The 16,711-nt window shown below is 40.2% G+C and overlaps 1 protein-coding gene across 9 annotated transcripts in view; it reads left to right on the top strand.

Annotated features, from left to right (window-relative positions):
• myo9aa (myosin IXAa) overlaps positions 1-16,711 on the top strand; it is a 162,432-nt gene that overhangs the window by 117,125 nt on the left and 28,596 nt on the right. For 8 of the 9 annotated variants that reach the window (XM_055009181.1, XM_055009194.1, XM_055009168.1 and 5 more), the window contains 7 exons: positions 1,730-1,849; positions 5,104-5,179; positions 11,201-11,341; positions 12,808-12,847; positions 13,174-13,296; positions 16,101-16,181; positions 16,319-16,429. In XM_055009181.1, coding sequence (XP_054865156.1) covers positions 1,730-1,849; positions 5,104-5,179; positions 11,201-11,341; positions 12,808-12,847; positions 13,174-13,296; positions 16,101-16,181; positions 16,319-16,429 — 692 coding nt within the window. The remainder of the gene's footprint in view (positions 1-1,729; positions 1,850-5,103; positions 5,180-11,200; positions 11,342-12,807; positions 12,848-13,173; positions 13,297-16,100; positions 16,182-16,318; positions 16,430-16,711) is intronic. The other variant, XM_055009191.1, reaches the window with a different exon arrangement.

Below are 16,711 nucleotides of genomic sequence, written 5' to 3'. Positions count from 1 at the left end.
AGTTTTATTTCAAGAATCACTTTAAAACTCCAGAACTGTGCTCTCCTTGGATCAGACTATCCAAATATTTTGCTCTCCCACAGATCATACCAGCACAATCAGCTTTGAAAGTTCAATGAAAATAACTTTTCATATTGTTTTTTTCACGTTTGTGACCAAATATTTAATTTTGAAAAGTGTTTAAATCTTGGTTTTTTGTATTATTGTGACATGAAGCTACATAAGATTCAGAAAATATCACAAGCTGACTTGTACACTCCTAAATTCTCTTAATATGTGCTCAAAGATGGTCTTTTTTTCATATTTTAATTCACCCATAATCAGAGACTATTGGATCTACTTGGATTGTAAATCACTCATATGTTGAGTAGCAGCTGTGAAGATTTCAGGCTTTTCCCTTTCATAGTTTTTGAGATATTGTTGCTCAAACACAACAACAAAAACCTGCTGGAAATGAGTCATCAGGTTATCTAATTTTACAGATACTGTTTTAAATATCCATAGTTAATGAAGAAGAAGTCAATCAGAGATGGTTTAGCTGAAGGTCCCTGATGATTTCAGATGAATAACCCCCATACTACATACAGCATGTGTTTCTGGGCTTTTTAATGTTTCTAGGCAGCCACTGATGTTTAATTTTTGTCTTTATTATTAATTTACAGCTAAAATATTCTCAGATTACATTAAAGTTAACATTCAAAATGAGGAACTTTGTGGTTTTTGTAGTTTGGGTAAAGCTGGGGAGAATCCAGAAAGACGGAGACGGTGATGACTTTACTGAATGGCTTGTTAGCATGACGGCTAAAATAGCAGGAAATGGGCAGATTTACTCCAAATCCACAGAACAGAACAATCATTCGACTCTTCACAGTTTGTCTGGAGTGAACAGAAACCAAATGAGCTTCATTCTGCTTCAAAATCACACATTTATCTTCTCAATTTTCCTGCTATCTACAGTCTAATTTGCTTATGAGCCACACAGTCTCAGTTTAGCCATTTTCCTCCATTATAGTTTTACCTCCGTGGTGTTTTGTGTTTCAGTAGTTGTGTAGTTTTTGCGTAGTGCTGCCGTGTATTTACAGTAGCTCCTGCTCTTTGTCTCTCTCAGCTTCGCCCTCCTATGAATGCCTCCTTTCCCGTTAGAGTTTTCTGTAGCTCTACTTCAGTAGATTTTACCAGCAGATGTTCTTCCAGCTGCCGACGTGTAAATCAGACCTCTGCTCTGCATCCTCTTCAAGTGTAGATGTTATCATGTGAAAATAGATTTCTCTGCTTAGATATCTTTTAGAAATCCTCTGACTAAACTCTAAAGATATCAGAGTCACCAAGGGGAATCTCATACATCTTCTTCTAAAACATTTCTGCCAAACTACAGCCAGGTTTTTTCACATTAAGATGTTTTTTTGTCATTTTTATAAATTAGAATGAATTAAATTAGAAGTGCATCAGATCACAGAAACGTTTCTAGAAGACGGATGTATGAAGGTGCCTTTGGGGGGCGAACACCTCCACACAAAACTACAAACGACAAACCTCCTTCTGCTGCCTTCAGAGTCAGTTTTGAATGTCGATCATCTTCTCTTGCGCAGGTTTCTCTCCAGTAGACGACTGCATCTCTTGATCTCTTCTTCTGCGCTGTCTAATCTGTCGTTTCTCTCTCTTTCCCCCTTCTCCTTTTTTTCTTGTGTATTTTTTCTCTTTTTTTTTTCTTTTGTTTTACTTCTCCAAGGGCATGATGGCGCTGCTCCCTGTGCAGTATTGAAAAGTGTGGATAGTTTTAGCTTTCTGCAGCACCCTGTGCATCAGAGAAGCTTAGAGATCCTGCAGAGATGCAAAGAGGAGAAGTACAGTAAGGCTGCCAATCCAACCACAACTCCTCCTACCTTCACGTTAGACCATGACATGGGAAACTGTAGGGCTGAGACTGACCAGCATCATCTTCTGTCCTGTTTTACAGCCAAATTCAAGATCAGGAAGAATATCCCAAATGAACCCTCTGAACCCCAAACAGTTTCAGGTGTTTTTTCACTCATTTTGGGATAATTTTTCACTACAATATAATAAAAATGTCTTCTGTGCAGGATGACATGGTTTTAATGCCATAAACAAAAAACAAAACAAAACTTTGAATTTCTTTGATAATTTCTTGTACAAAAATTTAAAAAATCTGGACTGTATTTGAACAATATTTTCCTCAAACATGTCATCTGTGCAGTTATGATGTCATAAATCATAAAAAATGGAAATTGGATGTCTTTCTTTTCACAAAAATTAATAAAATCCTGAATCAACATCATTTTACAAGTTCCAGTTGGTGTTGTTATGACTGGAATAAATGGTGACTCTATATCCAGATTATTTTTACATTTTCCATACTTTTCTTATATCTACTTTGTGAAAACACTGCCTGCAGTTCAACCCAGTTCAGCCAAAAGGTCCCAGATTTTTTTGTAATGTGACTGTCGGTCACAGCTGAGTGAGCAGTGTCGTCTCCATTGAAACCTGGATTGCAGAGTTTTTCATTTTTTACAGAATCCAGTTAGAACATACTGTTTATTTTTGGCAGGTGTTTAAATTAAGACATGTAGGATGAAGTGTTTCGGATGAAATGTCACGATTTTCAGCTCACATTTGGTTCGTTTCCCCAACATTTCTGTCTGTTTTGTAGTTTGTGGCTCTGATAAATGGTGTGATTTTAGCATTTTTGTAAAGACTAAAAGAGTTCAGAGGGTTAAAGACTCGTAGTTTCACCAAAAAATCTCCTGCTTCGTGATTTTATTTCCAGCTCTTATTTCATGGTAGATGCTGGTCGGTCTCTGCTCCTCCGTCCCTCTTCCCTCTCTCTTACGCACCTGCATGCATTCGTTCTCAGTCTTATCTTGTATGTCGTTCACCTGCATGCTTCGACCTTCTGTCACTGACACGGTGCTGCTGAACGCCTTGCAGAGAAACGCATGCTTGTACCGCTCTATCAGCTAACTGGTGTGGGGAAGCAGCATCTCTAGGTGTCCACTACCTTTTAGTTCTGTCAGTAACATCACACTGCACCGCTTCATGTTCAGTCCTGTCTACTGGGTGCAGCTGCCTGTCCACCAACACGTGTCTATAATCAGCCAACACTAATAGCACACAGACTGGTGATGGTGGTAGAAGACTGAGGGATAGCTGGGTGACTTTATCATCACTAACCTGCTCACAGGCAGCTTTCCATGTGGTGCAGGACATCCAGCCGACCTCACACACTTCTCACACAGCAGGTCACTTTAATTCCACTGAAATGTGTTTGTGTCTCTGTGTTCTGTGCCATCCTGCAGCTCCAGATGAGAATGAAAATGTTGTGCAAAGTGATGAGGCTGGAAACGGTATACTGTTAAGTCACAGATTGCTTTATGAGTAGGCTAACACACCGTAGAGTTCTCTGATCAATCAGCGCCATGATTGATTGAAACGCTGGGATTTGAATATTTAAATTACAGTGCTTCAACCCAGCCGTCTCACTGTAGTAACGTAGCAGAGAAACCTTAATTAAACCTACTTCACTCAGATTATACTTTTCTTAGATAATTGATGATTGTATTTTAAACAACTAATCAACTGAAATAACTGCTCGGTACAGGAGGTCCTCCACTTACGTCAGAGTTCCGTTCCTACGGTGTGATGTTAGTCGATTTTCGCTGTAAGTTGGAACTCCGGTGAAAATGTAAACAGATACATTACGTGCTTCACGATACAGATCAGTTGACAGTATTTGTACAACTATAGAAACGACAAACAGTCATTAGCTCACACTGAAATACAACTCAGTAGGAAAACACAGACGATATCTGTCGGGCCCAGCAGGATATGACGTTGCTGTTGGTCTTCCAGCAGAAGCAGTGATAATCTTTCCATCTCAATGAGACACGACACTGCTCTGTAATCACAGCTGATTCCATCGGTGCAGATCCTTTCACATGTTCAAGGATCCGCTTTTTATCACCGATGATCGTCCAGACAGTCATGCTACTTAAACCTTGTGTCCACTAGATGTGTTTTTCCTGCATGTAAACGTGCCACATCTGAAAACCGCCCGCATGCTGGGCGGTCACGAGCGGCCCGCTCCATGGTCACATGACGGCGGTAGATGAGTCGGACCAGCATGGCGGCTCGGTAGCAAACTTTCTCTTTTATTACAAAAACAGTTCAGCAAAAAGTATTTCTGAAAGCATTTGAGTTCAGAAATAATCTGTGCAGCAGCTGAATCTGTCCTGGTTTTAGTTCAGCGACGGTAGTTTAGACGTTTGACTAAAGTCGCCGCATCGAATTTGCATAAAGTAGAAGTCGAGTATATTTTATGCAAATGAGCTGCAAGGAGATGCACCAGATCACAGCTGGAAACGCAACCAGACCAGCATGCAACACGGTCCGTTTCCAGCTGTGATCTGGTGGTGCGTTTACATGCAGGAAAAACGACACACGGCTGTAGTCCAAGCAACTGGTCGGTGTTCGTCTGTGTTTCGCACTGGGGACGACTTTCCTTTTCTTAGAAGCATCAGAAGAGTCTGATTTAATTAAGCTTTGGAGCCATAATGAAGTTAGTGAATATAGCATGATTCAATGTGGCGGCAAAAGTAAACAAACCCGTCTTATAGCGCCCCGTGACGACGTATTCATCCGCTCTGCTCGCCAACTAGTTCCATATAACCAGTAGCGACGAAACGCCGTAAACCGAGGACTTCCTGTATCTTCTTCCATAATTTGGCACTAACAAACAACACCTCACTGTTAATAACCTCACAAATATTTGTCTCGATATGAAATCACCTGCAGTAGGTTCTACTTCCAAACAGACGGCACATAACACTGGAGACTCCCATGGTGACAGATGTGTGTTTTTGTGTGGGAAGGGTTGTGTGTGTGTGTGTGTGTGTGTGTGTGTGAGAGTGTGTGTGTGTGTGAGTGTGTGTGTGTGTGTGTGTGCGCGTGCGCGAGCGTGTGCGAGTGCGTGAGCGAGTGCGTGTGCGTGAGCGTGAGCGTGTGCGTGTGCGAGTGCGTGTGCGTGAGCGTGTGCGAGTGCGCGTGTGTGTTCTTTCACGTGATGCCAACCTGTCTGTCTGTGATCAGGTGTGACCAGAAAGAGTCCACGTACGCCGCTGTCCGACCTTCAGGGAAGCAACACCATCAATGAGAAATCACCGCGGTAAGTGTCTGTTGGTCAGTGGACTCCTCTGTAGACATAAATCAGTACTTTATCATCACTTGTATAGTTAGAATCCAAGTTCTCCAAATGACTGCATCTATGTAATACCACTGATATCCAGGGTCTCGGCCAAACATGAGCCCTTTTCACATGTGTTACTTTCACACACAATCCAGCTTCACACACCATCTAACACATCGTCACATACTGTAGCATGCAGCTCCAGTTACCCCCCCGTGGACGTTGTCCCCTTTTATTGGTTTTTAACATTGAATCACGGTCAATTTAATTTGGCTTTTTTTGACAAGAATTTACAAAAATGGACAGTTACTGGAAAATAGTATCAGTCAGTTAAAAATATGAAACTGAAAATAAGACGTTGCATAAGTAGTCAGAAGGTGCTAGAAGTCACACAGTTGGTGAAACGGAGATAATGTGAGAGCAGTGAATGTGTCTCAGTGATTGTAGTATAAAGACATCTGGAAGGTCCAGTCACTCAATACTCCTGGATAGAACTACACCATGAAGACAACAGAACCCTCCAAGAAACCCTGTGAAAAGGTTGTTAAAAAGCAACAATCAGGGGATGGATTAAGAAAACTTCCAAGTCACTGAATATTCTTTGGAGTGGAGTTAAAGCCACCATTAAGAAATGAAAGCTTCCTCAATAACTAAATAATGACGGGCCGTCAGGGCGTTTGGATTCAGCTTGGTAAAAGATGCTGCTACGCATGTCATCCATCTCAGTATCCTCCCAGATCTCCCTCTTCTGGTTGGTCTGGTTTTTCTGTGAATGCTCCATAGGCCTGTTGTGTATCAGCCTGCTCCTGCATTTGCTCCTAAAATGCTGTCAATAATTTCCGCTGCAGCCTCCAGGATTCACCCGCAAAAGAGGTAGAAAAAGAAACACAATAAAAAAAAACAACTAAGATAAAAGAAATGTTAAAAATGTTTCTTAAGAACATTCACACAAAAAAAAAACAACCAAAATCCAGCGAATTTCGCTGGATTTTGGTTGATTTTTATGTGAATGTTCTTAAGAAAATATCAGAAGTTTTACTGATATATATGGAATCACTTCAGATATTTTTAGGATTTTTTTGGAAGATTTTTACTCATTTTTTGAAAATATTACATGAATTTTCTTGCCAAATTTGGGGATTTTTTTCAAATAAAACTTTTAAGGGAAACTTTTCAGGAATTATTGCAATTTTCTTCCTGAAGGTTTTGCAAATTTTCTGAAATTTGTTGAATTTTTTGGCAGAATTTTTGGATTTTTTTCAGACAAGGAAACAGTATTTTTTGGTGCCTGTAAATGAGGACAGCAGGAGGGTTAAAACACCCTGAAGGAGTGATCTATGCAGTGACCCCAGACATTTACTCCTGCTGCCTGGTAGCACCGAGGGCTTTATACAAGACGGTTTTTGTTACGCAGGAGCTCGGTCTGGAGTTGTTAAAATCCCCCTTAATGTGATTTGTAACCCCTGCCTCTCCTCACACTAGGAGAGCACTAAAGCCTGCAGCTGCTTCCTCCGTGATGTAAAGTCACAGCTATGCATCGGAGAGGAGCGTCCGGGGAGCGATAAATACTCGCTCCCTGCAGGGTGCTTGTCGGCCGGACAGTGCCGTGCTTTATGGGGCTCTCAGACAGACTCCAGAGATAAACAGTCACTACAATCGGCATATTGTGCTATCACCGTTTACTGAGATCCACCATCGACTGGGGACAGATTCTCCTTTATGCTAACAGAAGATTTGTGCTTTATGGCATATTGTGACGTCAGAATGTATTTTCTGATGTGACTGTAGATGATAAACCCTCAAAGACTGGAGAGGAAACATTATGTGAGGATGGACTACAAACAGACAGGACATACAGATCCACAGACTGTGATTTAGGTGAACACACTGGAGGTTTGTGGGTCTCCTGCCATGCTTTGTAGTGTTGTAATGCAGTGCAGGCTGTGTGTGTACTGCTGCCCTGGGACTGGAGATGTAACCCTGAAGAGGATCCTTCAGGCTTCTTCTGTGGCCTCCATAAAGAGGAACAGTAACGGAAAGGCTGCCCTTGTTGTTTAATTCACTCCTAGTTTCAATGTGGAGCTTCTCTTCCACACTTTAGTTCAAATTTAACACATGGTTGACCAGAAAATCACATTATGGCAGCATCAAGTCGACGGTAAACATCTTTTTTGTTTGTCTTTGTTACTGTTTTCAAGCTAAAATTATCTTTACTGATCAGGTGTTTAGGTAATAAAAGTCATCCCTCCATCCGTCCATCCTTCCATCATCTATCCTCATTTAATCCTCATTAGATTCATGGGGGGCTGGAGTCTATCCCAGCTGACTGAGGGTGAAGGCAGAGGACACCTGCACAGGTAACAGCCTATCACAGGGCTACACATAGAGACATAGAGCCAGCACGTTGGTCCAGCTTTAAATCCAGGATCAGACAGCTCCTGAGTCGATGCGTTCGTCCAATCAGAGGCAGGATAGTTGGAGAAGAAGGAAGCAGGAGTTGAACACTGCCTACAGGCCTTAAGGACACGCCCACCAAGCGGGAGATTTTCAGATGCTTACATGAAGCAAAAATACATGTAGTGGACACATAGCATCACATTTTCCATACAGGTACAGCATCTATAAAAAGTCTCATCCCCCAAGAGAAGTTTTCCCATTTTATCACTTTTCAACCTCAAAGCATGGTCGATTTATGAAAAAAAGACTCTTTCATGTCGAAGTGAAAACAGATTTCTACAACCTTAGTTAATTAAAAAATACAAAATGAACATAAAATGTGAACTAGTATTGACCTGCTCTTCAGTGACTCACTGTATTCAGCTCTAGTGCAGCCAGTCGGTGTTAGAAGTCACACAGTTAGTGGAGTTAAGTTCATCTGAGGGCAATTAATGAGTGACACCTGGAAAGTCCTGTCAGGTGAGATGTACCCCACAGAGCTACACCTTTCTCTGGAAAAGCCTGATTTTTAGACGTGTTGAAACCCAGACAAAATTTTATTTTATTTACTACAGAGGCATTAATTTAAATCTTGAACAGATGAGATGTTGATTTCTCAGCAATAACAAACCATCAGATGCTGAAATTGTACCAGAGAAATGATGAGTTTTGTTTTAAGAATAACATTTTGAACTGAGCCATGTTGGTTTTTAAAAAAGACGACTTTTCAAATTGAGACAGATCACTTTTGATGTCTGGTGAATCCTGGATATAACGACACAGTAAAGACAAAAAAAAGACTCCAAGCAACTCCTTGAAAATGTTATTGAAACATATGAGTCACAGATTGAGTTAAGATATTTTCCAAGTCATTGAATATATACTCCGTTTAAATCCGACATTTTGTCTTCCAGTAAATAATGAATCACTGTAATTTTGCTCAACATCTGTGTGCGAATCAGTAAACCACAAATCCGTCTTTTCTCAGTATCTGCTCTGTTTCTGCTCACAGTGGATTTACCTTCCTAACACAGCGGCTCTAAACATGATTCAGCTGATTTTAAAATGAGAATTAAAGCGTCGGATTCCAGTAAATAAGTAGAAGTAAGGATTTCCCAAAACTGATTCAGTCATTTCTGGTTTATTCAGTCTGAAATCATCATCATCATCTTTGCTGATCTGTTTGAAACTTTTCTTTTATCATCATAACTTCATGATATTTAACGCTCGTATCGTCCTGTAGGTCAAATTAACTCGTTTTAAAGTTTGAAAATGTGGAAAAAAAATATATTTTGACAGTGAAACTTCTGATGTCCACATTTTCAACATTTTGGTGAAATCTTTGAACATTTTTTGGTGGGAAAAAAAGAAATGTTAAAAATGTTTCTTAAGAACATTCACATAAAAATCAACCAAAATCCAGTGAAATTCACTGGATTTTGGTTGATTTTTTTGTGAATGTTCTTAAAGAAAATATTAGAAGTTTTACTGATATATATGGAATCATTTTAGATATTTTTAGGATTTTTTTGGAAGATTTTTACTCATTTTTTAAAAATATTTACAAGAATTTTCTTGCCAAATTTAGGGGATTTTTTAAAATAAAACTTTTAAGGGAAACTTTTAAGGAATTATTGGAATTTTCTTCCTGAATGTTTTGCAAATTTTTAGAAATTTGGGGGATTTTTTTGCTGAATTTTTGGATTTTTTTCAGACTACGAAACAATGTTTTTTTGGTGCCCATAAGTGAAGACAACAGGAGGGTTAATGAATACTGCACCCAAACCTCTCCTCTCCTGCGGCTTTTTGCGTCTGTATTGACTTTCATTTTCGTCAGCCGTTAAAAACTTCTCCACAAACTCTCTAGGAATGATTCAGCCTGCTGATAATAACACGGTACGGCTCAGCAAACACATCCTGCTGTTGTTGTCGGTGCGTAATAGTGTGTGGCCTGTAACTGGTGGAGAGGAATTATTGTAAAACTATAAATGATTATAGTGGAACCAAACGAAGCCTCCAGTGGATGTGGAGCCGCTGCAGGGAGAAATGACGGCCGTGATCGTCTTTTATTTCCTGCTCTTTATGGAGGGCATGTGGATGTTTTTTTCTGCTCCTCTGGGCGAAGAAAAAGAGGCCGGTTAATGGTTTAAACCGTGACCTGACCGCTGATGTTTGTGTTCTGGGCAGGTGGTTGGGTTCCACCTTGAGGCCTGAGGTTTAAACCCTCACAGCTAATTCTGTCTGACATGGAGGAGGAAACGTGGAAACATCTGCCCCTGCTGGTGGACGTTCTTCCCTGGAAAAATAGCTGCTTTATTAATGGAAGCTGCAAGGTTGCAAATGTGTTGTCAGAAAAGTCCAATGTCCAATCTGGCCCTCAAAGTGTAAAAATTCCAGAGAAGACATTAACTGCAGATTGTAAATTAGTAAAACTATAAATTTAAAATCATTTCTAGACCATGACAAGTTGTTTGGATCATGAAGTAAAATACTAGATTGTTCTTTTGTCATTTTGTGTCTCGTTTTTATAATATTTTGTCTTGTTTTTGTTGTTTTTTGTCTGACTTGTTGTTCGTCTCATGTTTTTGTCATTTTGTGTTTCCTTTTTGTCTCGCTTGTGTTTTTTGTCTTATTTTTGTTATTTTATGTTTTGCTTTATTCGTTGTTTTGTGTATTGTTTGTGTCGTTTGTCTACTTTTTTGTCGTTTTGGTTCTCGTTTTTGTAATTTTTTGTCTAATTTTTGTCATTTGTCCATTTTTTGGTCCCTTTGTAGCTTTTCTATTTTTTGGTCTCTTTTTATGTTTTGTTTCATGTCGTTTGTTGTTTTTGTTTTTGTTTTTTTCATCTTTTTTGTGTGACTTTTGTTGTTTTGATCCTCCAGTAAATCCTCTGTGGTTCAGTTCCAGGTGACTAAATGTTGTGTTCCTTTGTAGACACTCTGTGATCTGGAAGTTGTAATGTGGAAATGATAAACTGAGGCTGAATGTTGATGAAACTGAATTTATTTTTCTTAAGAATTTCCAGGCTGTTCATGATGTTTTGTAAAAAGATAATTCCTTAAACGTGAACATTTTTGCACTAAACCAAAGGAACCATCAGGAGTTGTGGTTATTTCTAGGTTATTCTGCTGTGGTTTTACTGGTCCGGTCCACTGGAGATCAGACTGGACTGAATGTGGCACCTGGACTCGAATCAGTTTGACCTCCCTAGTTTAACACATTCTGTCTAAATGCAGCATTTATCTTCATCTGGATGTGGGGGAAAAGTGATCGATGCCGTCGTGTTTTTGTTTGTTTTTCTACGTATTTTTGCTCTAATATAATTAATGCTTAGATTGCCGGGGTGGGAGTAAAAAATTTAATGAAAAAAAACAAATGGATTCTATGTTAAATTCTCAAAATTACGGAGGACAAATATATAATCTACTTAATTCAGGAAATAAAATAGAATTAGTTGTTTTCACTTTGAAGTCTGAAATGTTAAAGTTCTTAGAATAAGTGTGCTTGAGATGCAGGTCAGATGGGGTTTTTCATCTCTTCCCCTGTTCTGTGTTTTGTTTGTAGAAGTTCTCCGGGCCTCGGCTGGAACGGTCGCGTGGGTCGACAGACCCGCTTGTCGTCCACTAGCTCCTCCACAGAAGAAGACGGCATCTTCGTCAACTCCGCCAGCAGCAAACTCCTGGAGAGAGCCCACGACATCCTCATGTCAGTAAAACACCACGAATACAGCCGCATGCAGAATGATTCAACCCCCCTGATGTTTTAGACATTCTGGCAAAATGAGCAACATTCCAACTGCAGGCGACTAAATCACATTCTAAATCAGTTCCACCCCCTATAAACAGTGCTGTTTAAATACAGATAATTGAGGGACAACTCAAATCCATCCACCTGTATGAAGACATCTGGAGGTGAACCCAATGGGGACACATGCTTTGACACTTTCTCCTCTAGCAGCAGCATGGTTCAGACCAGAGAGATGTCCTAAAGTTTAGAGAGGAGATGAAAGGAAATGGGTCCAGGAAGATCTCCAAGCTCTAGAATGTTCCCAGAGACTCTGTTGGAAGCATCAACGGTAAGTTCAAAGCCACCGGTACTGTGGCTGCACTACAAGCTGTCGGCAAGAACATCAAGATTCCTGGAAACAGATGGACAAGAACCCTCGGCTTACTGCCAAGGACCTGCAGGAAGATCTGGCTGGAAGAGGAACTGATGATTCTGTGGACACAGTCCATGCTGAAGGGCTTAATGCCAGATCTTCTAGACGGACACTGCTTCTGAAGACACACCACAAGAACAATGGTCTCCAGTCTGCTAGAAGCAACCTATCCAAGCCACAGAAGTTCTGGGAGACGGTTCTATGGACTGATGAGACCAAACTAGAGCTCTTTGGTCTTATGGATCAGAGGAATGTCTGGGAGGAAGAACAAGGAGAAGAACATCCTGCCTACTGTGGAGCATGGTGGTGGATCTGGGATGCTGTGGAGGTGTTCTGCTTCTAATGGAACCAGGAATCTCCAACATATTGAAGGCACCATGGATTCAGGAAGTACCAGGATATTCTGGACAAGAACATCCCTCAGTCTGTGAAGACAATGGCCCCAAACACACAACAGAACCAAGAAAGACTTGTGAGAGAAGAAAGCCTGGAAGGTTCTAGAGTGGCCATCACAACCTCCAGACTTCAACCCAATGGAGAACCTGTGGTGGTTCTGAAGAAAGCTGCTGCAGCACATAGATCTAAGATCTAACTTTTCACATGTACTTGATAAACACACCTTCATTCCTGGTTCACAGATATTTTTTCTCCTTACACCAGTATTAAATGGGTTTTTCAGAGCTTTCTTTGTGGTTGTAGAGTGTTTTCAGTGTTATTTTCTCCTCCAGTGTTTTGTTATTGTGGTGTAGACATCTGTAAACCTGCTGCTTCAACCTTCACCACATTCCTCCAACTCAGACTGTTCTGTGGCCGACCTCTGAACTCCCCACTGTGGGGAGAATTTCCTCCCCACGGGGATGAATAAAGTCCCACTTTATTGACGGGGATGTGACCCACTCAGGCAGAATTTCAGGAATTAACTGAATGTTGTTGATGTTGTGCTTTACAGTAAAAAAAATGATTTAAAGCAGTGCTGGACTAACTTTACTGTGTTTCTGTCTTTTATAAACAGGAGGAACAAAAACTACAAATCAAAGCCAGTTCTTCCGAAGGTACAGTACAGCATACCTGAAGATTATTCACATTTTTGGAATCGATGAGTTGTTTGGCCTATAAAAGATGTTAATTGTTGTTTCCCAAAGCCCAAAATAACGTCTTCAAATGTTTTGTTCTGTCCTCAACTCATAGATATTCAGTTTACTGTCATAGAGGAGTAATGAAAACATTAATTATTCACTCATTTTTTTCTTTGCTGAAGCAAATACATTGATTATCACAATAGTCGGCTAATTGGTTCATGTATTAATTGTTGCAGCTCTGCTTTAATTTATCCTAGTTAAAGGCATAAATTCAACTGACTCTGACTTCACCCCTGCAGCATCTGTTGAATGTGAAGTCCCTGAAGTACCTGAGCAACCTGACGCTTCACGACCGCATCACCAAGTCGCTGCTTCACCTCCATAAGAAGAAGAAACCTCCCAGCATCAGCGCACAGTTCCAGGTCAGACACAGCGCACAGCTCAGTAAAAATAATACGATTAGCCTCAGCCGGACCCAGGAATCCCCCTCCAGCCGTGAATGCGATGAAAACAAGGTGTGTCCTTCACAAGTGGCCGCTGTCTGAGCCCAGTGTGAGTCCAGTATGTGTGGGCCGACTGTCACCCCAAAGTCATGACACCATGTCTGGTCATAAAAAATGATATTTGATTTGGTGAGAAAGGAGAAAATTAGGCTTTACTCATTCACTGGCACACCCTCCTGAAATGCCTTTCTAGTGTTGACTCAGTGATGAGATGAAGACGGGAATTAGAGAACCAAAGATCAGCTTCTTCTTCCCATTTAACCCTCTCAACCCCAATCAGCTTCTGGGTATTTAATCAATCAATCAGTAAATCTGTCTGTCTGTCTGTCGTTCTATGTATCAATCAATCAATCAATCAATCAATCAATCAATCAATCAATCAATCAATCAATCAATCAATCAATCAATCAATCAATCAATCAATCAATCAATCAATCAATCAATCAATCAATCAGAGTTTATTTCTGCAGCCCTTTACAGCAGCCCAAAGGGTGACCAAAGTGCTTTACAGTAACACAAGAGAATATCTTAAAACAGAGACAGCAGTAAAAATAATAAAAATCAACAGCAATAAAACATACATCTAAAAGCTAGTACATAAAATAAAATGTCACCATAATTGGATTATGTTCATTTTGTCGTTTTGTGTTATAGGATAGCGTGACTTTTAAACCGACAACTCAGTAAGAAAGTATGGTTTTACCTTGCTGACATGTTTCTGCTGTCTTCTTCAGAGTGTCATCCGACATGTGATGACGTTTCCTTTTTTATCACGTGGCCGATCTGACAGATCTGTCAGAATGAAACCAACGCTATCCTAAAATGTCACCATGCCGCGAGGTGTTAAAAGCCATTTTAAACAGAGAAGGTTTTGAGCTTTGATTTAAACAGACCCAGGTCAGTGATGGTGGAGTTTATTCCAGAGAACCCCAGGGTTTATATTCTGACCTCAAGCAGCCGCTGATCAGATGAACTCAGAGCTCTTTTTTTAGAGTTAAAAGCTCGGATAAATAAGGAGGAACAAGTAAAGAGCTTTAAAACAAATAGAACTGCAGGCTGTGTTAAAACCGAGCAGATAGATTCAGACTCCTGCATTATACAAGGACAATAGAGGAATCTGAATCTATCTGCTCTATTTGAACACAGCCTGCAGTTCAGCCGAGCTCAGCTGGAAGTAATATACAGTTTTGAACATGAGATAAACAGCTGCTGCAGTCAGAACAGTTTGGTTCTCTGTAGGTCAAACATGCATGAATAAAGCTCTGATAGGAGGAGAACTTTGAGCATCCCAACATGCTGTTTTCTTCTAGATCAGGAGAGTCAAACTCTTCTTAGTCCAGGTTCCACCTTCAGTCCAGTCTGATCTCCAGTGGACCGGACCAGTAAAACCACAGCAGAATAATCCAGAAATAACCACAACTCCTGATGGTTCCTTTGGTTTAGTGCAAAAAAGTTCATATTTAAGGAATTATCTTTTTACAAAACATCATGAACAACCTGAAATTTCTGAAGAAAAATAAATTCAGTGTCATCAACATTCATCCTCAGTTTATCATTTCCACAGTACAACTTCCAGATCACAGAGTGTCGACAAAGGAACACAACATTTAGTCTTCTGGAACTGAATGATACAGTATTTTACTTTATGATCAAAATGACAAAAAAAAGACAACAGAACAATGAAAACAAGACAAAATTTGAGAAAAATAAGATGCAAAATGACAAAAGTAAGACACTAAACAGTAAAGAATGAAACAAACGACATGAAACCAAACAAAAAGACAAAGCAACAAAAAACAGACAAACAATACAAGCAAGACAAAAAAAGACACAAAACGACTAAAACGAGACAAAAAAGTTGCACAAATGACAAAAACGAGGCAAAAAAATTACAAAAGCGACAAAAACATTGACAAACAGCACAAGTGAGACAAAAACAAGAGAAACAACAAAAGTCAGACAGCAAAAACAACAAAAAGAAGGCAAAATAATACAAAAATGAGACACAAAATGTCAAAAGAACCATGAGCAATCTAGCATTTTATAATGAAAAAACTTGAATGAAAAGATTTTACTAATTTACAATCTGCAGTTAATGTCTTCTCTGAAATTTTTACACTTTGAGGGCTGCTTTTGGCCCGCAGGCCTCATGTTGGACACCCCTGTTCTGGAGTGTAGCTCTGAGGCCGTCTGGCAGCCGGCCCTGTGTGAGGATGACTTCACTTTCCACATCCTGTGCTGCTGATTTCTTTAATCTCCCATGGAGGGGGAGGAGACTGAATTATCACACACACATGCATGTGTTTATGCACATGGAAACACGACGCACACATGGGTCCGGCCACACGCTTCGTCAGCATATTGCCAGTAATTCTGATCCGAGGCTTTAACTTTTATTCACAGCTGATAGAAGCACCTGACTGACTGTCAAACAGCTGTGAGACATGCAGCAGCTCTTTCTGTTGACTTTAAGGCCTTGTTTCTTGAATTTAACTTTGTGTTTCTTGACTTTAACGTCTTATTTCTTGACTTTAACGTCTTGATTCTTGACTTTAATGTCTTGTTTCTTGACTTTAATGTTGTGTTTCTTGACTTTAACGTCGTGTTTCTTGACTTTAATGTCGTGTTTCTTGACTTTAACGTCTTATTTTTGGACTTTAAGGTCTTTTTCTTGACTTTAAGGACTTTTTCTTGACTTTAATGTCTTGTTTCTCGTTCTGCAGGCCTCCCTCAATAAGCTGATGGAGACTCTGGGTCAATCTGAGCCTTATTTTGTCAAGTGCATCCGTTCCAATGCTGAGAAGGTACAGTTTGCTCTCTGCTTTCCTGGTTTGGTTCAGTTTTCAAAGCACTTTTTATTTCCTTTGAAGGTTTTTTTCTTTTTTTAGAGCTGTTTATCATTTCCCCCTCTTCCTCTTTCTTTAATTTTCCCTCCTCTCAGCTGCCCCTCCGGTTTAATGATAACCTGGTGCTCAGGCAGCTGCGCTACACCGGCATGCTGGAGACAGTCCGCATCCGCCAGTCGGGTTACAACATCAAGTACAGCTTCAAGGTAACACGCCCATATCTACACCCTGTGGAGTCCATGTTTCCTTCACTCAACATTTAATATGATCAATGACTAAAGAAGAAGCTGTAACTGGAGATAAAACGCACAAGCATTTGGGCAATTTTGCCATTTGGTTTGCAGTGATAGAATGGAAGTAAACTGATGTAAACCCTGAACTTTTTGACAATTTACAGTCCATACCTGGTACTTCACACAAAGATGTTCCATTTTCTGTTGCTTCTTACTTTGCAGGAACTTCTATCCTTAAATCCTCTGCTTCCTTGG

The sequence above is a fragment of the Amphiprion ocellaris genome, chromosome 1 (genome assembly GCF_022539595.1).
Source record: "Amphiprion ocellaris isolate individual 3 ecotype Okinawa chromosome 1, ASM2253959v1, whole genome shotgun sequence".
Taxonomy (NCBI): domain Eukaryota; kingdom Metazoa; phylum Chordata; class Actinopteri; family Pomacentridae; genus Amphiprion; species Amphiprion ocellaris.
The sequence above is the reverse complement of the archived record's forward strand: the minus strand, read 5'-3'. Positions and strand labels throughout refer to the sequence as shown.